Here is a 23,962-nt window from a genome sequence, read left to right on the forward strand (position 1 = left end):
TATCAGTACTGTGATTGATAGTTTTATCAAAAAGTTTTCATCTTACATAGTCCTGATTTTAGAAACTCTTCTGGTTCTGCCTTCCCTGCATAAGGTCCTTTGTTTCCAAAGGTAAAGCAAAGACTTAAAAAAAACCACATTTGGTTTATTAAAGGAAGAAAACTGACCTTCAGTAATTTTGTTGATTCCAGGCTTTGCAGAATTTTGGGCTTTGCCACACTCTTTCCACATATTTAAAAGGACTGGAACATGAAAACACAGAGTGGTGCACGGAACTCCAGGAGATACGCTACCAGGCAGCATGGAGGAACATGCAGTGGGGCTGCATCTCTTCTGTCAAGTAAACAGACTTACTTCTTTGCTAGTTATTTTAGGTGAAAGGCAGTGGTTTCAGTTCCAAGCAAAAAGGAAACTTGGGAATACAATTTCTGTGAAGCAGGTCACCTAATTGATCTTAATAATTGAATTGAAAAGCAGTCTTTTTCACGTAGATCTGTCTGGTTTGTATGCACATCACTTCTCATTTTCCTGGGAAATGGTACACAGTTGATTCTTCTCTTTGTTCACAAATATAAACTGGAGTTGTTAATTTTTGACTCTGATAGTAGAGTGTTTTCAGTACTTAGGAGGGATATATAGTTTTAAGTGTTTAATTTATAAGCAGATGGGGAAAATACTGCTTGGTAAGCCACAAGAAGTTATTAAGATCAGTGTTGATTGATAGCTACTCCCTTGTAAGAAGTAATCTCTTCCCTTGTGTAATGTGGGATGCCTGGCATTAGTTATTTCATATGACTGGCCAGGATATATTGTGAACAGCTACATCATTGCACATTAGAGGTGGAGTATGGAATAGATTCACTACATTTTAGCAAAAGCAGAAGTTAGGTGATGGGGTCTTCAGTAACTCCTTCTACATTAACTTTTACTAATCAAGATAATGGAGGATTTTTCTCCTAAGACCCTCAGAGTGATGGGCCTGGTGACCATACTCTTGGTATGTTTGTTCACTTCCCCTGCACTGTCTTAAGATCATTGTTTAGAAGCACCTGGAGGACTTGACAGACCTATCCTATTGAAGGGCGTATGCCATGCCACAGTCGTACAGGTGGACTCTCTTTGTCCCTGGGTTAGGGTCTGTATAAACCTCTTTGGTTAGAAATGTCCTAGGCAAATAGAATGTTCAGCTTTAGTACAGGAGCAGAAAAAACAACTTGTAAGATTAAAAGAGAGAGAAAGAAATGGCAGGAAAGAGGAGGGTCAGGCAGAAGAAAGAAAAACAAAGAAAAAAGACAAGTGAAAAAAAAACAAAGAAGAGAACATTAAATTGAACACTTAGGCTTTTTCAGCCTTCTGGTTTTCTTTGTTTTTTCTTTTTAAAAATATTTCTGAAATTAAAAAATAGTTGATTCTGAAGTTGGTTGCATATTGTAATATATATCTTTCAACATAATACTGGGAGAAATGTGGTATGATTAGATTTTTATCTTGCAGTTGGTTTGATGTTGTGTTTTTGGTACAACCTTGAACATACTCCCCTTATTCCAAATATTTTAACAACTAGTGTTTTTAATTTGCTTTGAAATAACAACTTGAATTTATAAAATGCCAAATTCATTCAAAATTTGAAGGATTGCATTTTTTTTTTATCGTGCAAAGCATCAATCCATCCAACTGCAGAAAATGTGCTACTAAACATGATGAAATTGACTTCTTTGTAGATAAATGTAATTTCCTTTTATATTATTTTTTGTTTTATTTTTAAGAAATGAGACAGGAAGACCAGGGTACCATGAATCATTGTATGATGCTCTTCAGTCTTTACGGGATAAGGAATTCTCTTCCTTCTATGACAGTCTTAAAGATGCCAGGTACCTGTGTGCAAATGTTTTGCTGTGATAGATGTGGAGAGTGTGTGTGTTTGTAGTCACCAGTCACTATTAGGGGGTTTTATGGGCTTAAATAAAGACTCATGCATAGAATAAAAATACTGCTTCTGGACTGCAACTTCATTTCTAAGTTTTTTAACTTAAATTTGTCCTTTTCAGAGATAGATTTTGTATACTAATGGATACATTTCCTGTAGTGTACATTGCTTACTTTGCAGTCCTCTTAAGTGGATTTGAATGCTGATTACTCTTCTTTACCTGAGCTATCACATAAGCTTTGGAGTTGATATTTGCTTACCATGTTTTCATTTATTGACAAAGGTAATTTTTTGAATGTTAATGGTAATAAAGAATAATTCCTAACTGAGTCGTTTTGCTGTTTAAATTCTGTTCACTACATGGAAACTATGTTAGGGATATATAGAATTCCTTGTGGATAATAAAAAAAAAAAAATTACTATTTCTGTGTTAAATCCATAGAGTGAATGAAGTGGAAGAGCTGTGCAGAGGAAGTCTTGAGTCTGTTTATTCATTATATCCAACTCTTTGCAGACTACAGCTAATTGGAGAGTTGGAAAATATAGGTCAGCTGTTCTCCAGGTATTTTTTTAATTTTGTTTTAATATTCCTTTCTCAGTTTTCAGGATTTTTGGTGATCAAGTGTAGCACAATGAAAATTTTATTCACGAACATCCCAAACTTCATCTTAAAAATTTTATGGATTCTAGCTTTACTATGTGAAGATGCATCTGGATTCTCTCTATTTCCAGACTGGATTTATTAATAATCTATTTTAACTTATTTTGTATTATGCCAATATTGTATTTTAAATAATTGTTTTCTTTCCTTTGTTTTGAGTTCCCTTGTATACTACAATGTAGCAGTCATGTCTCCTAGTCTTTGGTTTACTAAAGTAACTGAGTCCTCCTCTTGTAGTTACCTTTCTAAAAATGTTTTCTGTTTCCTTGATGATACCCATAAAGCAAGTGAAAGATGTTACAGTTGGAATCACTTTCTTCATGGACCACTGTTACCATCAGTGTCCTACCTGAATTGCTAATACTGCTTTTTAATTGTAGGAAGGTATTTATCTCTGTAGTGCTATCTACATTTATTTTTTTCTGCTATAATTGTATTAGTTTGGTAGCTTATTGTCATCCCACAGTCATTTAGCATGTTCAGGACCTTGTGAACCATTGCTGTTTGCAGTTAATGCATTACTTAAGAAAAGAATACTTATAATGACAGCTACCCAGCTACAATGTCACAGTTTGGAATTTAACCTTACATTAATCCATATGCAACCTATATAATAAAATAAGAACCTTGGTCACTAATCTTTAAGCAGCCCTATGTTTAAATGTGATTCCCTTTGCTGATGAACCTTTAACGCAACAGTTTTTGATGCTTTATGAAGAATGTTTGCAGTGGAGTCATTCACCTTGCTCATGTTGATCTCTTGATCTTCGTGTTTGTTAAAACTGGAAGCCTGACAGTCTATTCTCCATATTAATGATTGTAGGGTTTTATGGACTTGGTTTTGAACTGTAGACTATGAACTACCTCAGTAATTTACTTTTGTTACTCATCATGCATGTCACTGAAATTTAGTGAGAATTTCTAACAGGTCTTTTTCTTTTGCTAACAATTGCAGATCTGTTACTACTCAACAACTGAATGATATTTACTTGCAATGGCAGAGGCAGTCCCAGCTTCTCAAGGACAGTGACTTCTGTTTCCAGGAGCCTATCCTGGCTCTGCGCACTGTCATTTTGGAGATCTTGCTTGAAAAGGAGAATGAAAATACCAAAAGAGAGTGTATTAAAGACATCCTGACCAAACATCTTGTGGAGCTCTCAAGATTGGCAAGAACTGCTAAAAATACACAGGTAACAAATCCCAGGAAAATCAGTGATGGATGTTTAGTTTATTAGTTTATAAAATAACTTCATTTTTTAACAGTACTAAAGATTAACTCTATTCTACATTTATTCAATTAATCAATTAGTTGGAGACTTAAACAACTTAGAACTTATGAATAAATTGTATGTATGGGCATGTTTTCTGAATTTTATACATAACTGTAAGCTACTGTATGAAGTAGATAATATAAAAATGACATTTTTAGTGAAGAATGCTCTTATAGCCCTTTTAATTTATTTTGGTGCAGTTTTATATATCTAGCTTTCACTTACATCATACTGTTGTAGTGTTGCAGAGTAAAGCTGCAGAAATAACCCTATGACATCTTTGTATTTAGTGTTGTCTTCAAGGTTTTATACTCCCAAAGCACAATTGCACTGTGGCTATTACCTCTCTGTGAAGGACTTAATGGGATTTGCAGTGTTGGTGGTTTCTGCAAGTGCATTTAAGGTCCAGAGTCACTCTTGGCTTATTCTAGGTAATGCATCTGGAGTAGTAACTCAACAACATGGAGCAACAATATCCTTCAAGAACCTCTGCAGAAAATAGTTCCAGCTAAATATATAACCTGGAAAGTTGTTTAACACTTCAAATATGTGGAACTATATTAGGCTGTAAATTCAGGAAGATTCTTAGTCTTTTCATGAATCATGATAAAATCAGTAGAATAGCTGGTTTTGATTGCATAAATTTGCAAGGTCTGTCAGAAGCAGAGTCCCAAATTTTCTGCTTAGGTCTAACTACCTGTCCTATGACCCGAGTGATACTGCTGTTGCCTCCAGAATTGTTTGGGAAGATTAGATGTTCTTTAGGTTCTTTCTAACCAAACCCATTCTATGATGCTGTGATTACTTCTTCAGGATATTTTTATCTCATGGTTGCTCGGCCACTAACACTGTGGTGAAATGTCCTGTAAGAGCCTCAACAGAAGTTAATTTTTCTTTCACTTTAATTTTTGCTTACAGAAGAAGATTAAAATTGGGGTGCTATGTTTTGGGAGGATTAGAAGGTGCTGAAAGATTGAGCCAGTGTGTTTCTGAAAAACTATCATTCTAGGCTCATCAGTGTTGTAGACCACGTGCAACCTTTGGTGCAGACTTCTGGGCCTTATCAGTCTTTCAGCCTGTGGCATGATAACTGTTCCCTTTTAGCACACTAGTAGTTGACAACACTGAGTGTCTGGATGGAGGAAAGTATTTGAGGAAGCTCTCTTTGCAACACACTGCTTTTCTTCCCCTTTGGTGCCACTACCACCCATCAGGGGAAGGAAGAGAGTGCCGTATAGAATCTTCATCTTAGTGCAGCCTAGTCTAGTGTGAGGTGTCCCTGCTCGTAGCAGGGAGGTTGGAACCTGATGATCTTTAAGGTCTCTTCCAACCAAAACCATTCTATGATTACATGGACCACTAATTGAAGTACCCAAACTTACATTATCATTTACAGGCATTCTTACATTTAAATTCTTTACCTTGCTCATTTAAAAGATTGCTTGATTTGGTTATTGGTTGAACAATGTGTGAAAATATACGTCAGTCTCAATCTTTGACGTTGTTAAAAGGACAGTTTGCTTTTTGTACTATCATAGCAATATTAGATTACTAAGTAATGAGGATGTTACTTTGCTAGTGATCTGAGTGAAAAAGTAGGCATACTAAAGACTTTGTGCCTGATGGTGCCATTTTTCTTATTTTTATTTGGTCTCTTTGCATGTAACAATAATTACAAGGGTAACATTATAAATATTATTTCAGCAGGTACTGATTGAAGAATTCCTGTACTTTATACATCCAAGTAATTTAAAATTTTAAACACTGATTTTTTGGGGGGGGTTTGTGAAGTTGAATTCCATAGTTTATTTTTGTTGCAAATCAGGATTTTCCAGTATATAGAAAAATAACTTAATCTCTTTCCTGCAAATAAATTCTTAGCATTGAACAGACAAAATGTCCTGCTCAGGTAGAGTAAATGAAAATGGAATTTAAAAACAACACTTGCCATGAAATACTTGTATTTGACTTAAAAGAATTGTCTATAATGTTGTTTCAATTTCAGCTCCCAGAAAAAGCTATGTTTCAGATCAAACAATACAATCCAGTGGGATCTGAAGTTTCTGAATGGCAACTGGAAGAAGCTCAGGTTTTCTGGGCTAAAAAGGAAGAAAGTCTTGCACTGAATATTCTGAAAAGGATGATAAAAAAACTAGATGCAGATTGGTTTCAGGTATGTGTAATATAATATATAAATGTATAGGGATTAAATTATTTAAGATCCTATTTCCACTTTATGAACTTTTTCCTTGGAAGAAAATTAAGAGGCTGTCTGCAATACTACTGTATCTGTTTTGTACTTTAAAACTCTCTGAAAGCAATAAAGTATGTATTAGCAAAATTTATCACGGGTTTTCAAAGCAAATCTGTAAGAGTGGCAAATGTTAGAATAATTATTCATCATTTTGTCTGAGGTGCCACCACTGTGAAATGGGTAGCTTTTTAAAATCAGAGGTTATTTCCCTTGATAAAAAATTAACTAGTTTTAAACAAAACTGTTACATAGAGGTGTGTCATCTTGTTCTCTGTCAGTACTTAAGAGACTAATAGCCAAGCAGGATGATTTAGGCATAGAATCATAGAATTATTTAGGTTGGAAAAGACCTTTAAGGTAATCAAGCCCAACCATTAACCTAGTGCTGCCAGGTCCACCACTAAACCATGTCCTTAAGCAGCCCAGCTACCTGTCTTTTAAATACCTCCAGGGATGATGACTCCACCACTTCCCTTGGCAGCCTGTTCCAGTGCCTGACAACCCTTTCAGTAAAGAATTTTGTTCCTAATATCCAATCTAAATGTTGCCTGGTGCAGCCTGGGGCTGTTTACTCTTGTCCTAGTGGGAGAAGAGACCAACCTCCACCTCACTACAACCTCCTTTCAGGTAGTAGGAGATAGCGAGGTCTCCCCTAAGCCTCCTTTTCTCTAGGCTAAACAACCCCAGTTCCCTTAGCTGTTCCTCAAAAGGCTTGTTCTCCAAACCCTTCACCAGCTTCATTGCTCTTCTTGGGACATGCTCCAACACCTCAATGTCCTTCTTGTAGTGAGGGGCCCAAAACTGAATATGATTTGTGGTGTGGCCTCAGCAGTGCTGAGCAGAGGGACATGATCACTTCCCTAGTCTTGCTGATCAATTCCTGATACATATTATGTTGGGAACTTTAATAGTGTACATGTTTGTGTTAGAAGAATAATAATAATGGTTTTACCTCTGGTCCTTGTTGTGTATAAAAAGACCAATATGGGGAGACACTAATAATATATTTTATGCTAAAGAGGCATACCTGTATTGCAGACATAATGTGTGATTGCTCCATGAATCAGTTGATGAGGGCCTCCAAAAATGTAGTCATCCTCTCATCTACCAGTGTTATGTTTACCCTGCCCACATAAGGAGGTTTTGTGTTTTCACAGCCTGTGATTTCTGTCACTATTTCACAGCCAGAATTGCCATCTTGATCAGATCGTCTCTCATACGTGCCCTATACTGAAAGTATTTTAGAAACTTGTCCTACTACACAGTTAAAGCTGAACTTTGTATCTGGAGGCAAGTCCTTTGGAAACCTGCTTCATCATCTTCTCAGAGCACTTTTAACCAAGTTTCCATGTACAAAGTCTGAAAAAGTTGTTCAAACATAGTTATTGCAATTCCCGAGTGTTTCCTATGGGGTATACTGTGATACTTCAGTCTAAATGAGGATGTTACAAAATACTATTTGGAAGCATGCTATTTTTTTTTTTTTGGTCACTGTTTCATCTGTTTTTCATTGTTCAAACTGTCAGGTATTTAAAAACATGCTCTCTTTTAGTCTAACATACAATGTGAACGTGGTTTAAGGCTATTGACTACTGTGGATATCGGTGGTAAATTACTCTATAGAGACATTATGAATAATAGGCTGGAGAGACTACAAATGCTTTATAAATGGCCTGATATGTAAAAGGTGTTTTTATTTGATGCCTCATTCTTTTTTCTTTTTTTTCCGAAAAATTACTTTCTCCAAGGTTGAGAATGATCCTCACCTGAAATTGATGTATACAGAGTGTCTGAGGCTGTGTGGAACCTGGTTAGCAGAAACATGCTTGGAAAACCCTACAGTCATCATGCAGAAATACTTAGAAAAGGTGCATCCAGTCTTTGAAATGTGCAGTCTTTGAGATAATGCTATGCTAAAATATGGTGTTAAAATGTCAAGTAAATTTTTCAATGCAGCCTTCTTATTTCTGGATTAAAAATGTGATTACTTTAAAAGTTATTATAGTTTCACATATCATTGTGTAACGCTGTAATCTTATAAAAGATTCATAATAAGGGTTTGTAGAATTCACAGTGAAACTTCTGTGTAATATTGGTTTAGAAGTGCAGTGATTACAGCCACTAGTCTAGTTTCCGTTTCCTATCCCACTCCATCCCCAACCTTTTCTTCTTAGGACAGACCATGCACTTAATGAGTGTGGACATTGATGGTATTTGTAGCATTCTCTTTCCAGGTGCTGGGAACTCTTCTTCTAGTATTTCAAAGTACTGTAATTTTTAAAAAACTCTTAGTAAAAATGTTTTGATTAATGTTTTTCCACTCTGCATTTCTTTATTTAATGATAATTTCTGAAACTCTACATAACTGCCTTTCTATGTTACTCTCTACATGCTTTCTTCACTCTGATGATTTGAATCAATGACTTTTACATATAATTTATTTTATTTTTGGCACTTACTGGACCGTCTTCTATTTTTTTCTCACCATCCTATCATACAAGATTTTAAAACTATTGTAAAACTTCACACCTAGTTACTCTAAAAACTAGACAGCTGTAGGAGACTCCTGTCTGGTTATTTAAACTGTTTCATACAGGATAATCTTTTTGTCTGTTTGCACTGAAACGCTTCCTCAAAGATTAAATTCGTTTAGGAGAAAAATATTCAGCCTGGTAGGTCTTATTTTGTGTGCATATATATTCCATCATAGGCAACATTAAATAACCTGTTTAAGCACATGACCCAGCCTGAGCAGGTGGGGTGTACAAGATGACTTCCAGAGGTGCCTTCCAACTTCAGCCATTCTGGTTTTCTGTGATGACAGAGTTCAGTCAAGTATTATGCACCACTATTAGTCTAGGGATCAGTCTTACCAATATTTAAACTTCCCTTCTAGGCTGTGGAAATTGCTGCAAGCCACAGTGGAGACAACAGTGATGAGCTAAAGAAAGGAAAGATGAAGGCTTTCCTGTCATTGGCTCGTTTCTCAGATAGTCAGTACCAGCGGATTGAGAATTACATGAAGTCCTCAGAGTTTGAAAATAAGCAGGCGTTGCTGAAGAAGGCCAAGGAGGAGGTGGGGCTCATCAAGGAACGTAGAGTTCAGACAAACAGGTGAGCATTCAAATGGAGAGGTGGTTACTGTGGAGCTGTCAAAGGCTTCATCTTTCCTAATTCTTTGGCCAAATGTGTGGTGCTTGTTGCAAATAGATTCTGAAAGGTGCCTGAACATGGTCTAGGAGAGTGCTAGATAGTGTGGGCCAAAACTAAGCCAAGGAGTGTTACAGCAGTTGAACAGTGTGGATGATCATGGACCAGAATTCACGTTTATTCCCTGGATCTGTTTAGTTTATTTGACAGAAAAAAGGTTACAGAGTAAAAATGACTGAGCATGAGATTTTTCTCCTGTACACATTTGGTGGAAGAGTATAATTCATCTTCATACAGAATTCTTACAGATTTAGTAAGAGCAATTACAAGTGAGCAGAAAAATTGAACTTCAGCTGCTGGAAATGGAAGTCTTTGCACAAATGATCTGTGCTGGATGTTCACATTTATACGAATATTGAGATTAAATCATTACAAAGGAAAAAAAGACACTGACTGAAAATTTATTTAGGGTGGTGGGTGCCTGTGGACATACACCAAAGGAATTGCTCCCACAGTTTGGTTGCTCAGTTGTTTATTTTACTGTGCTTGTACATGCAAAACAAGTTAAAAATGCTAAAATATTATTTTAAATTTTAGTAAGCAAGAGGAACTAGGGATGGACTTGCTGTAGGTTTGTTAAGAGATAATTTGTTGGTTAAAAATATTGTGTGTTCACCCAGATACACAGTGAAGGTTCAGCGGGAACTTGAACTGGATGAATGTGCCATACGTGCCCTAACTGAGGATCGTAAACGTTTCTTGTGTAAAGCAGTGGAGAACTATATCAGCTGTTTACTGAGTGGAGAAGAACATGATATGTGGATCTTCCGACTTTGCTCCCTGTGGCTTGAAAATTCTGGAGTTGATAGAGTCAATGAAATGATGAAGGTATATGCTATTGCTCTCCCTATTCTCTAACATTAAGTGATCCATCTATCTTGTCCTTCTGTGTTTCTAGAAGATGAATTAGAGTGCTGTGCAGTATGCTTTCCTGCAGGTCTCCCCAACCTTCCCCACAAAACTTGCTCTTTTCAGTCATTATCGACTATCAGTTTTAATCAGTGAGAGCTGTAATTCCCAATGAATGTTAATTTAATTTAATTTAGCATCTTAATTTGTCGAGTCTCTGTGATGAAGCATATCTTATGATCTTCCACTGTTGTCACTTTGTTCTTTACATACTTTGGATACTACCCATCTGCAACATCCTTTAGTACATTATTCTAGTTTATATAATTGCTAGCCCTTACCTGGTGGTTTATGATTACAGTTTTCTCTTGTGTTTAGTACAGCTTTCTAACTTTATTTTCTCCACTACAGAAAAATGCAGAGAAGATCCCTTCATACAAGTTTTTGCCTCTGATGTACCAGCTGGCTGCTCGGATGGGAACCAAGATGATGGGTGGTTTAGGTTTTCATCAAGTTCTGAATAATGTAACTTATGCTTCTTGTATCTAAAGATATGTTGATTGGCTTCGTAGTGCATACTCCTTAACAGTGTCTTCCTTTGTGCAGTTATTGCTAAATGAGTTACATGGGTGATACAGGTCTAGTAAAAATGAATTATGTAAAATTAGTATAGTGGGGAAAAGGTTAAGAGGACTGAGGACCTTATTCCTTGCTACCTGTTTGATTTCTTGTTTTATAAGAATAGTCTTGAGCATATATGGTAATATACTTTGAATGTATTTTATTTGTAGAACTACAGCTTAAGTATTACTTTTTATTTCTTATTAGGAATGTTAGAAGTTCAGAACAATTAAGAATGTTAATTAAGTAGGTTTTCTTTCTTCTTTACAGTTTTCAGTAATGGGATCTTTTTGTTTTTCTCGACAGCTAATGTCTAGAATTTCACTGGATCATCCACATCATACTTTGTTTATAATATTAGCTTTGGCAAATGCTAACAAAGATGAACTCCTCACAAAACCAGATGCAATAAGAAGAAATAAGTTAATTAAAAATGCACCAAAAGAAATCTCCCAGCTCGATGTGGTGACTACAAATAATTCTGTTCTATTAATCAAATTTAGTCCTTTCGTTTTGTTAAAAAATGGGGAAAAAACGTCAAGGGGTATTATAGTGTAGAGCTCATAATATAATTGTTATGGAGTTAAACAAAACATGGTTGACATTCCCTGCAAGAAATAGCCCCAGTTATTGTGAAGAGTTTGGTGATGCATGACCTTGATGTGTGGTTCTGTAAAAATCATTTTAGATGCAATAAAGACTCGAGTGGGTTTATTGTTTAAAGTGCATATTGCAGTGAATATTTTTTCTGCTTTGAATGATAGCATCTGTTATCTAGGTATTTAACCTTATGCAGTATATCCTTTGTTCCTTTATATGAACTTTATATGGTAAAAGCCTACTTATTGTAGGGGGTTTGGACTAGATGACCTTTATAGGTCCCTTCCGACCCAATCATATCACAAAAGGCTGTCCATTATTGCTGTTTTCTCTGTTTTCATAGGATGTACCTCAGTTGTATTTCTTTGACTACATCTTTAATCTTAAAAGGTATTGTTTGCAAGATCTGATATTTGTATTCTGTTGGGGTTTTTTAGGACAGAATGGAGGCTGCTAGGAATATAATCAATATTGTCAGAAAAAGAAGAGCTCCTATGGTTAGAGACATTGAAGCACTCTGTGATGCTTACATCACATTAGCAAATGTAGATGCTACTCCATGGAAATCTCAAAGAAGTAAGTATTGGAAAAAATACTTTTGTTTTTAATAGTAAAGATTTATTTTATTTGATTAAAATGTGTATTCCTAAATACTGGTATTTAGTTAAAGGAGATACTCTGTGCTAGCACTGTCTCTTAATTTTTATAAATGTAGAACTTAGTCTAGACTGAAAATCATAATTACTTGCACTGTGAGGTTCAGACTTTCTGAGTATAAAACTCCAGAAAACTCCAGTTGTCCTGTGGTCATCACAACCAGCTTGACATAAGTATGCAGTGAGGTTTTGGGTCCCAAAAGCCATGTAAGCTGTTTTTTGTGAACTTCAATGTATGTTTAGAGTTCTGGATTTAAAAACATTTATTCCTTTAAATTACAGAAGGAATAAGTATTCCAGATGATCAGCCAATTATTAAGCTGAAGAACTTGGAGGATGTTGTTGTTCCTACCATGGAGATTAAGGTGACTGAAGTTGAAATAAATATACGCTATAATATAAAATTATAGAATCAACTTTTTTATAATGGCAGTTAGGGCATGTGTCTCTTCATAGAACTCCCATGTTCTTTACAGGTCAGCCTACCAGGGATGCTTCCCTGTCAGGTGGGAGATGCAGGGTGAGATGGTTTAGAAGACCATCTTACATTTGCTGGATAGTGGCTTATTTTATGAGGATGGCTTTGCTGCTGTTACCACTGTCTTTCATTATCAAAAGGGGTGATGAGCTACCTCAATCACAGAGAGCATTTGGGAATCTGAATCTCCCTCAGAGTCCAGGAAGGTGGGAGGATTAATAAAGGTCTCTTCTGCTGTTCCTAAGTGGCCAGCCTATATATTTCTACCATTCAGTAATGGTGAGTGATCCATTCCCAGTTAGCATAAGTGGTTGATTGGATGGGTGCATAGGAATTCATTTTTAAATGCCACAGGCACTACCTAGGAATCTTACACTCAGGAGTGTAGAGTTGCTTTTTGGGACAGCCAATTAAAAATTAAATGTTATGAAACCAAACTTTGCTATGTTGAAGTCCCTCAGGCTATTTCTATAAAGCTAAGTAAAACAATCCAAGAGACTGTTTTATGCTGTTTCACTTTAGAGACCAGAAATGGCTACCCATGCAAAACAGCATTTGTTTGTAGGGCTTCTGTTGGCTCCAGGTGTGGCTCCTTTGTACGATTTTATTATCCCTTTCTTCTTCTCCAGCACAAACTGTCTGAAATAGTTGGAGATGTAAACAGCTGAAGCAGTATTTTCTTACAGCTGAGTAGGGTTGCTTTGTGGCATGAGAATATGGAGGGTGGCTGAAGAGACAGATACTGTAGATTGGGTCCATTTGCAGCCTAATGTAAGCCTAGTGCCCCTCAAGTGTGTATGAATGTTTTCTTGGGAGAATGCTAGTTGGGACAGGCTGAAATTGTGTCAGAGCTTGTTCAGTGGAAGTCTGCAGCACCACATCCCCTCTACCAGTGAGGTGAACTAGGAGGAGTCAAACTCACTCATTTGCTCAGTGTATTTTTGTAGCTAATAACACCCACGTATTATCCTTGTAGATGATGGAATGCTCCTGTTAACATGTAGCATATAGTCTGCTAACAGGGTTTGCAAACAACTCATTACCACTTTCTCTGAGTGAAATGCAGATAATATTTACATTGATTTTAAACTGATTTATAATTTCAGGTGGATCCCACAGGACAATATGAAAATTTGGTGACAATAAGGTCTTTTAAGCCAGAGTTTCGCTTAGCAGGAGGCCTGAATCTGCCTAAAATAATAGATTGTGTAGGATCAGATGGTAAAGAAAGGAGGCAGCTGGTTAAGGTAGGTTCTGTCAGTTGTAAAGACATATCAGAGACTTGGCATGTTGGAATTTTATTTAAGTTCTCTTGTCAGTTTTCAGATGTATCACTTCTGTACCACAAGCAGACTTTTCACAGTTCAGTGTCAGTTTTTGCACTTCAGGAATGCTTTAATAAAGGAAATAACCCAGTAGTAATAAGTAATATAATTATTAATAATAATGGAATAAGTAATAATATTAAATACATTTATAATTATTTTCCAACAACTCATGTAACATACAGTACTTGACAACTACAAGACCTGTGACTGCCATGGTCATGTCTCAACTAGTGACCTGAAGTGTACAGCAAATAAAAGCCATCAACATTTTGTGTGAAGTACCTCCTTTTTGCTTTCTTCACCATATAAAAAGAATTACAATTCAGAGACAATAAAAAACATGCACATAGAAACACAAATCTCTAAAACAAAATATTTTTCTCTTTAAACTCTGTTGATTTCAGTCTGTCTTTGAATGCAAACATTAAACACCTGCTAGGAGAGTTCTGGTCTGCTGTTAAGTGTAGGGTAGCTTTGAAAGTTGTAGAGAAGCATGAATCACTAGATCTGTCCAATAATCAGCACTGCAGTACCAACTGATGCTGCTTCAGCTTTGTGCTGGATTGCTAAATGCAGTGATTGAAAGATCCGTTTTTAAAAAGGGTGCCGTAAGGCATGTAGGTTGATTGAAACCTTAATTGAATAACACTAGTCAAATCATCACAAGTAACATTTGTGGTGATTTAAGTTAATGATGGTTCTGCTTAAGCAGCTGAGCACGATTAGAAAAACAAATGCAGAGAAAAAAATGTTAATTACATTTTATTTTAGCTGATTATTGTGGAAATGTAACTTGTGTTTTATGGAATTTTTTAAAATATTTTTTTTAAGTTGCTGAACAAGAAGGTGGGTGCTGGAAAGTGTCATTTAACTGCTTTTTCTGTTTATGCTGAAGGGGCGTGATGACCTGAGACAAGATGCTGTTATGCAGCAGGTTTTCCAGATGTGCAATATGTTGCTTCAGCAAAACACTGAAACACGGAAGAGAAAATTAACTATCCGAAGATACAAGGTAACCCTGAACAGCTGCTGCAGGAGGGTGGCTGCAGCATGCAACTGATAAAGCATATTTCCCCATTCTCTTCTTTTTAACCCAAAGAGCATTTAAAAGTGTTAAAATAGTCCACTGCTCCTTAAGATACGGAACAAACAATGCAATTTAATTACTACAATTACAAAAATTATTACAATGTAATTATTTCAAAATCCTTAAAAAAAACCTGACACACGTTGTATGTTTAAATACTCTTCAAAGCTTTCTTTATATGAACATGTAATTGAAAAGAAATTAAGTCATGCACTGTCCTTGAATTGTAAGTTGCTAGTCATTAAACTTGAACATACAAGTTTATGAATTTTCATTCATTTTAGTCTTGCAGTATTACAGAATTAATTCATTTTAGTCTTGCAGTATCCCTTACAGTTGAATCTACAGGTCCCATCTATGGTCTGTTCATGCAGAATTCAAATTGCAGAACTGTTTTTGTTGGAACTGGGGATGCTGCAATGAATTCTTACTGTGAATGCAGAAACATATTTGAACAGGAACTTCCTCCCCTCCATCTTATTTATGTACTCGGGATTGTATTAACAGCTGTGAAGGTGACCTCTGAATGAGTACTGTCTAACTAAAAGGTCTTGTCTTTAACAAATGAGACATGTTCATCCCAGAATCCCTGAAGGAACTTACCTGATCTGCTAGCATAGCTTTGAGAGTCTACAGGTGGAATTAAGAGTCACAGTTTTTTAATAATTTTCAATGAAGACCCAGATTTTTGTGTGTTAAAATGAACGAGAGCAGGAAAAAGAGAATGTGGGCTGCATTAGGAGATAAAAAAACTTCCATAAGAAAAGAAAATTGAAGCAAATAGGCAGTAGCTCTTTCTCTGAGGGCAAAAGACTGTTCATTCTGGCCAGTTCTGTCTGTTACAGCAATTGAAGTAACCGTTACAGCCAGTTATGAAGTGAGAAACTGTTCCCTAGGGTGGGAAGCAGACTAAAGCGAGTCTGCAGTGTCATGCAACTGCCATGGGTTTGTTCAGATTGTGCTTATGTGCAATTTGCACAAGGCTTGTGTGATCCCATGCAAGCATAGCAAGCTGCTGGCAATCACACCTCAGCCAGAAACATGCAGATGGAGGATAATCAACAAGTTACATTGAAGTACTTAGTGGAAGGTTCTCTGGGCTAGGAAGAAATTTGCAAGTATTTGTTAGAAAAACCTCAAGTGTATTTTATATATGTATTCCAGTGTATTTAGGTCATAGATTGTAGCCAGCTGTGTGGTTTGTTCGTTTTTCTTTTCAAACAAAAAGCCTGCTCAGCCACAGCTGTGACCTCCCCCATGCAGCAGTGGCTTTGTTTTTACAGGTGGTTCCCCTTTCTCAGAGAAGTGGTGTTCTTGAGTGGTGCTCAGGAACAACTCCCATCGGGGAGTTTCTTGTGAATGTTGAAGAGGGAGCTCACAAGAGATACAGGCCAAAAGATTATCCCAGTCTTCAGTGTCAGAAAATAATGATGGTGAGTCAAAGTAATTGAATAAAAATATCTGGCTTATACTCTTTTATGCAGAGAGTTAGGTTTTTTATGTATTCCTATGCTATGATTTTAGTATATAATAATGAACGGGCATTGGAATTAGTAGCCTGGATGCAGCCTGGGAAGAACTTTTACAAAATCAAAACTTGCTAAGTGAATGACTGTTGCAGGAAAGATTTGAATTTAGCTGAATCTCTGAGAAGTCTTTGGACTCTTCTCTAGACTAAAAATCTATTGCGATTCCCAAGTGATCATTACAGAGACCCAGCAGAGTCAGCATAAAGCTATCTTAAAGTTTAATTTATATTTGTCATGTATCTAATTGCATTGAAAAATAATTTTGTTTTCATTAATAAACCAACATTCTTAATATTAGTTCTTGAGAATAAAAATATGGTTTCAGAGTGCAGCTGAGATTCATGTCATGTCTTAATTGCTGTTAGACAACGGGGAGGGGTCTGGCTTCTCCTCCACCATGACAGCCATGTACCCTCAGCCCCCCCACAGGCAGTTCAGGGAGAGAAGCTGAAAGAAGATGAACATTTTGTAAACTGGTAGAAAACACCAGTACAGTAGAAACCAGTAGGGAAAGGTTCTTTCTTCTGATGGCAGGTAGCTGCTGGATGGATTCAGCTGCTTTAGTTTAGCTCCACAAACCACCTCACCATACATGAAAAAAACTGAAAGTTTCACTTTATATCACCATAATTGTGTGAGAAATTATTTATTTTAAAATCTGCATAGTACTAACAGGATGAAAGTGTATTTCATTTTAGTTGTGTGCAGCTTTTGCACGTGAATGGTGGGAATGACTTTTCACAATGAACTGAGCCATCAGATAAGCAAAGGTACCACAACAGAGCACAGGACAAGTGTCTCCCAACAAGATGCATTTACCTTTCAAAGTAGACAGTCATGGGCAAAACATTTCTTATTTGTTCAAAGGATGCACAAAAGAAACATTCTGAAGAGAAATACAACATCTTCATGAAAGTCTGCGAGAACTTTCAACCTGTGTTTCGTTATTTCTGCATGGAAAAATTCCTGGATCCAGCTGTGTGGTTTGAAAAACGATTGGCCTACACTCGCAGCGTGGCCACATCTTCTATAGGTATTTACGGGATTAGTAACAAGGGCTTTTGAGATGAGGTGAACAAAAACTTATACCATTTCAGAGGTAATGGCTATTCTATTCTGCTTTTGTCACATGTCAGAAAAGAGAAAGTAAGGGGCAAAAAATGCCAGCAAGAACACGAGCATTATTTTTATGATTAGAATTTCTGATTAATTCCTCCCCACCCCCACTTCTGCAGTAGAAAGATAGGATGAAATTCTGTGTTTCTTTTTTTTATATAGTGGTTTGTATTTTTAGATTTCAGTAGTTTTTTAAAGTTTATACATGACTAGTTCTCTTGTTTTGATTTAACTCTTATTAATTTAATTTGTAGCCTCAAAATGTTTTAACTGAGTTAAAAGTCTTAGTTTTTTATGTTCTTTGTACTGGCATCATCTTCTGTGGCTGAAACGGTTGTTTAAGCTTTGGCATTTTTCCTTTGATTTTTCTGTCTTCATAAGGAAATGTATGTACTTGGATTGTGGATTTCCTTTGGATGACTCAGTTCTGTGTTGAGTCTCTGGAAGGCATTTGATAGTAGATTGTATGCTTGAAGTAGGTACTATTTTAGATGTTACATGTTGTCTGTACACTACATTTTTTTGCTGAAAAAAGTGAAGCAAATCTACGGATTAGCAGAGTTCAGATGAAAGATTTTTGTAGGAAATACTACTGCTATCCATGTTCATCAGCTAATAGAAAAACAGTAACAGGTATAAATTGCAGCAGGAGAGATTTGGTTTGGAGATTTTCTACATTTAAGGACAGTAAAGCACTGAAATAGGCTTGCAGGAAAGATCTTATAATTTGTATCACTGGAGATTGGTAAAACTGACTTAGGCAAAAGTCACTCGGGAACTATGGAGCACAGGAGGTTCAAGGTGAATATCCGAAAAAATTTTTTTACTGTAAGAGTGACAGAGCACTGGAACAGGCTGCCCAGGGAGGTTGTGGAGTCTCCTTCACTGGAGACATTCAAAACCCACCTGGATGCGTTCCTATGTGATGTACTCTAGGTGACCCTGCTCTGGCAGGGGGGGTTGGACTAGATGATCTTTCGAGGTCCCTTCCAACCCCTAAGATTCTATGATTCTATGATTCTATTTAGGTATCGTTGAGCTGCCCCAGCTGAATGATGGACTGAAGTATGTCCCGTCCTGGTTTTGGCATTACATGATACTATAAGTTAAAAGTTTTCTTAAAAATAGTAATAATAACAAACCCTATTTTTTTTATGCATTTGCTTTTTGTCTGCTGGTCTTTTGATTATTTGGGTTTTCTTTTGAAAGCTGTGACACTGTTTGCTTGACTTATCCACAGCAAGAAATGAGCAAGAAGTCTGTGGGAGTAGATAAAACAATACACATAAGAAAAACTTTTTTGCAATTGCATTCAGTTAACCTTTTACTTTTGGATTTATGGAATGCCATTTGCTCTACTGGAGCAATATGAAGGAAGAAATATTCTCACCTTTAATTTGCTTACACCTGCTACACTGATTGTAATTTTCTCTTTCTTAAATTTTCCCTGGTTTTTATGGCATGTGAATATAGTGTCAGCACTTACCTTTTTGTTTTAGTTGGCTACATTCTTGGACTTGGAGACAGACACGTTCAGAATATCTTGATAGATGAGCAAACGGCGGAACTAGTGCATATAGATCTGGGTAAGTGGGACAGGCAAGAGAACCTTGAATTTTTCTTTGCTTCAACATTTTAAAAAAGATTTATTATCCTTTCATTTAGGGGTTGCTTTTGAGCAAGGTAAAATCCTTCCCACACCAGAGACTGTTCCATTTAGATTAACCAGGGACATTGTGGATGGAATGGGTATTACTGGCGTGGAAGGTGTCTTCAGAAGGTAAGTGCTCCTCTACTGTGAAGGGGTGAGGAGGCAGCAGAGCAGTTTACCATTATGATTGTTCTGTGTCAAAGAGTTGTGATGCTTGAGAGGAAACTCTTATTTCTGCTGATAATATCCAAACATACACACTGACCCCTGACTCACATGCTGTTAACTACATATAACCCATTACAAGTTCATAGTTGTTGCTCAGCTTTTCATATTTGTCACTATCTAATGGGTTATTGTCACCCTCTTGTGGAATTCCAGGATGGCTCGTTGCTTCCAAAGGCTCCATAGCAAAATTCATTTCTTGGTTTAGACTGCTGGATTTTTTTTCCTTCAGAACTGTGTATTTTTTTCAGAGCTATACAGTATATTCGGAGCTATTAAGTTGCTTCAAACCATTTTGTTCTGCCATTTTTTCCTCTTCAGTTTTAGGTCAATAACTTGCAGACTTTTTCCTCTTCTGGATCATATATTTTATATCACTTTGCAAGTGCAAAATATAAATCCCACAATAGATTTGAGCTGCAAACCCAAAGGGGCTGATTTTCTGTCAACCTTCATCCTATCTCCAGTGAATGGCCCAGGAGAGCCCTAAAAAGCAGGACATTTCTCTCAATCAAACTAGAAACATTTCAGAAGGTGAAATAGCTGGTCTCTTTCCCATAGGGAATGTAATCAGTGAGCTACCCAGTCTCCTCCTGGTCTTAAATTTCTAAATTTCTCCTTTTTAAAAAAAAAATTTCAAAATGGAAGCATCAGAGTGGTTACTCATATGTTAGAAATTAACTTTTAAATAATATCCATGATTTAAATTATGAAAATACCATTCCGTTTTACCAAAAGGAACTTAAAAATACAATTAAATATTTTCTAGATGCTGTGAGAAAACAATGGCTGTTATGAGAAATTCTCAAGAAGCTTTGCTGACTATTGTAGAGGTAAGTATTTTTTCATTCTTTCTGTTAGTAACCATAGAATATCCTCAGCTTATTTTCTTTGTCTTTGTATGCATTACTGTACCAAATATTAGTGCAGGGTTTTTTTGTTGAATTTAGCAGGAGTGTTGGCCAGACTTGTTAATTCATGTGATCTTCAATAAAATTTGCATTTCCCGTGGGAACTGTCAGTTACAGGCACATGCAGTTTTCACTTTTCAGTACCTAAACACCTCTAGCCATAGTGCGACATTCCTAGCGTGAGTAGTTGATTGTCTGCTAAATGAGTTAGCCCAATCTTGTTGGATTTAGAGGAACAAAACCAAACCTACTAATACTGTGGTTCATGTGAGCATTACCCCCTTCCTGCTGGGGGACTGGACTAGCTGGAGTGGACAGCTTCAATTAAATAGAGGTTTATTTACTGTGTAGGTGCTGCTCTATGATCCTCTCTTCGACTGGACCATGAACCCCCTGAAAGCTTTGTATTTGCAGCAGAGACCAGAGGATGAGGCTGACATGAGCTCCACACTCAGTACTGATCCACAGGAATGTAAAAGAAAAGCCAGGTGCAGGGTTTTTTTCTTACTGTCTGGGGCACTGTTGCCTTGCTTGATGAGTTCTTACTGAGCGTTGCCCGTGTTGTTCAGGATCCATACCAAGTGCCCTGTTTTGCTTTTCTTCTGCCAGCAGTGATGACCAGAGTTTTAACAAGGTGGCTGAGCGTGTTCTGATGAGACTTCAGGAGAAGCTGAAGGGTGTTGAGGAGGGAACGGTGCTCAGTGTGGGAGGGCAGGTGAACCTCCTCATACAGCAGGCCATGGATCCTAAAAATCTGAGCCGGCTCTTTCCTGGATGGAAACCCTGGGTGTGACTTGGAAGGATCCAGCACATTTTCAGAAGAAACCTATATTTATGCAGCAAGTGTCTTAATATTTCAAAATTGGTATTTCACATTTAAAACTTGTATCAGGAGCAGCCATAAAGGTTTACAAATCTTAGTATTTGGTGGATTCTTTGGGGTTTTTTTCAATAACCTGTTACCAAGAGAACATTTTTGTCCACTTATGTTCTCCATATGGTATTAAATGCCAGCCAGTGCTTTGATCTTCCTGGTGACCTGCAAGGACTTTGCTTAGGTGTCCTGAATGCTTTTTATTCTTTAAGCCTGAGATTCATCACTTTTGTTTATATGTTAACTACCTGGAGCCTTGTGTATAATCATTCCATATGGTAACATGACTGTGTAGAATGGACAGTCTAAAATCCAGGAGTCAGGAAATAACTGGCTCAAGTGCATTTCAGAAGGGGGGTTATACTTTTAGAGATAATGCTACAGTCAATACAAAACAAAACCAGAGAACCTCATGTTTGGTGAACTGAGGGTTCTTCAGTTGGTTTTGATTTTTTTTTTTAGCTTAGTTAAATGGACATTTTTTATATAGAAATGGACTTTAAGCCAATTATAATACAGTTGCTTTTTTTGCTATTGTAAATGAAATTAGATTGTTACTTTATTTTTATAACATTACTTTATTAGTATAAGACAATAACAAATTTAGCTTTTGTAGCTCAGACTTGCTTGATAGAATAGAAAATACCATGAAGCTCAGCATACCAGATAGAGCTCTAAAGCAAACAGCCATTCTGTAGCTGGAATTAACACCTGTCAGAAACATGTCAGTTGTATTTTCAGCACTATAATCTCATTGCACACAGTTCTACAGAACACACTGCTCCTTCTTAAATAAAGACCTACTGTGATTGGATAGTCAAGGAATACAGGCAATAGGGGAATCCACTCAAATAACAGTCTTGCTGGCATATTTAATAAAATCTTCCACAATAATCTTTATATTTAAATATATGAATAAAAATTTGCAGGCTCTCACATTAGTTTGTACTTATTGCATTTTTACAGCAGTGTAAATGAAGAATTTCTGTTCTGATTTAACATTTCACTGATTTTTATTTGCAGTCTTCCCACAATTTTAAGTTAATGTCATCATGGCAAGACGAGTCTCTTGTATTATGTTTTCATGAATCTGACATAAATTTCTGTTGATCCTTGGAACCAAAAGTGCTTCCTGTCTTTTCTGTGGGGAAGAACTGTCATCCAGGGAGAAGAAAATGAAACTTAACTGACAGAACACACACTCTGTATGTGAATTTTAAATGACACTTAAGAAAGAGAGAAGAGTCCTACCAAGCAGTTACAGAATGGCAGGTAGGAAAGGACTAAACAAAAGCACTTAAAAGAATATATATTTTTTTTTAATTACAGATTAAAAGAAAATGTGTTAGTGTTTCTGGAAATTTTTCTCATGATGCTTATAAGGAGGTTCTTCTGGCATGTTGTGGATTATTTAATACTAGAACCCTAGCTATCATACAAATTAATATTGCATAAAAGCATTTGACAGATCCTGTCCTTTCTTGATGAGTTACTGATGCTCCCCTGGAAAAGGAATATTTTCATCATCCCAGGCTGCAATTGAGGTTTTTTGCTTAGAGCAAACAGTGAAACTTTAATAAGGTTGTCTCAGGGAATTCTAACTTAAGGGAAAATAATCTAACTATACCTCTGCAATGCCTTTAACTTGGTACTTAGTGCTGAGATTTGAATGTCTGCACATTTTCATTGTTCAAGCTGAATGAAATGAAAACAAAAATGTGTTTAAATACTGTAGTTGAAACCTGCTTACAGTATTTGTAAGCTCTTGTAGCAGTGAAACACCAGTTAGCTGTCAAACATTCAAAACCAGTTTGAATCACTAACAAACCTTAGAGTCTCCAAAACACTGTCAAAATCAATGTGACACAGTCCTGTTACTGTGAGATCTGAGTTTAACTAATCTGACATTCTTGAGATGTGTCATCTGGGCAAAGCAGCCAAATGGTAACTGTCAGAGATTACTTTCTTTCTGTTCCAGGAATGCACTAATTTTTAAAAGTCAAAATTAGAAAGTGAATAGTTTGCAAGATTGTATCATCTATAGATACATGCTTTCCTTGTGTAAGAATAGAAAAATGAAACTTTGATGGAAATGCTGTTTAATTCTGAACACTGGTTTTGTCACAAATGCTGTTGCTGATGGTAAGGTGGATTTGTATTGGAGAGCCTCAAAAGTATTGTCTATATTAGTAAGCTAGAAATACCTGAGACAAATCAAATTGTCTCTTCAGCATTCATTTTTTTTCTTGGAATATATCTTAGTAATTGTAAACATTTACATATAGAAAAGACAATTTCTAAGGAAGATTAACCTGTGACCTAATATGATAGGGAAGAATTTTTAAACAGCAACATATTTATTTGAAATTAGATTTTTCTGGTGAAACATCTGATGGAGAAATGGCCTCAGGAGTAAGAATTGTAAAAAAGTTGTGTTATCAGGTAAATGTGAGTTATATACCCTAACATAACTTTTCCATCAGCAAAGAACAGTCCCATGAGTAGAAATCAGATTAAACTGGCCACCTGGTGAAGTACATCCAATTTAAATAAAACAAGGATGTCCATCTTCATGAGTGCAGGTATGGAAACTTCTGTTGTTCTTACTGATAAAACCACCCAGGAATCATTTTCTCAGTAACTATGAGTTAATCAGGTCTCCATTCTGTGTTACTATGAAACTCGAGTTTATAAAAAGTATTCACTACTACTAA

At 36.5% G+C, this 23,962-nt stretch overlaps 1 protein-coding gene across 3 annotated transcripts in view; it reads left to right on the forward strand.

The window, feature by feature from the left end:
* The window catches only part of ATM (ATM serine/threonine kinase), a 66,720-nt gene extending 44,347 nt beyond the window's left edge, over positions 1 to 22,373 (forward strand). For 2 of the 3 annotated variants that reach the window (XM_051608030.1, XM_051608029.1), the window contains exons 43-63: positions 192 to 340; positions 1,767 to 1,871; positions 2,370 to 2,489; positions 3,544 to 3,778; positions 5,865 to 6,032; positions 7,862 to 7,981; positions 9,010 to 9,227; positions 9,944 to 10,151; positions 10,584 to 10,697; positions 11,100 to 11,258; positions 11,831 to 11,969; positions 12,332 to 12,414; positions 13,634 to 13,774; positions 14,751 to 14,867; positions 16,226 to 16,375; positions 17,339 to 17,504; positions 19,087 to 19,173; positions 19,253 to 19,367; positions 20,233 to 20,296; positions 20,726 to 20,862; positions 20,984 to 22,373. In XM_051608030.1, the coding sequence (XP_051463990.1) occupies positions 192 to 340; positions 1,767 to 1,871; positions 2,370 to 2,489; positions 3,544 to 3,778; positions 5,865 to 6,032; positions 7,862 to 7,981; positions 9,010 to 9,227; positions 9,944 to 10,151; positions 10,584 to 10,697; positions 11,100 to 11,258; positions 11,831 to 11,969; positions 12,332 to 12,414; positions 13,634 to 13,774; positions 14,751 to 14,867; positions 16,226 to 16,375; positions 17,339 to 17,504; positions 19,087 to 19,173; positions 19,253 to 19,367; positions 20,233 to 20,296; positions 20,726 to 20,862; positions 20,984 to 21,167 (2,979 nt within the window). In that variant the 3' untranslated portion in view covers positions 21,168 to 22,373. The remainder of the gene's footprint in view (positions 1 to 191; positions 341 to 1,766; positions 1,872 to 2,369; positions 2,490 to 3,543; positions 3,779 to 5,864; positions 6,033 to 7,861; positions 7,982 to 9,009; positions 9,228 to 9,943; positions 10,152 to 10,583; positions 10,698 to 11,099; positions 11,259 to 11,830; positions 11,970 to 12,331; positions 12,415 to 13,633; positions 13,775 to 14,750; positions 14,868 to 16,225; positions 16,376 to 17,338; positions 17,505 to 19,086; positions 19,174 to 19,252; positions 19,368 to 20,232; positions 20,297 to 20,725; positions 20,863 to 20,983) is intronic. The other variant, XM_051608031.1, reaches the window with a different exon arrangement.
* The last annotated feature ends 1,589 nt before the right edge of the window (positions 22,374 to 23,962 follow it).

The sequence above is a fragment of the Apus apus genome, chromosome 1 (assembly GCF_020740795.1).
Source record: "Apus apus isolate bApuApu2 chromosome 1, bApuApu2.pri.cur, whole genome shotgun sequence".
Lineage (NCBI taxonomy): Eukaryota > Metazoa > Chordata > Aves > Apodiformes > Apodidae > Apus > Apus apus.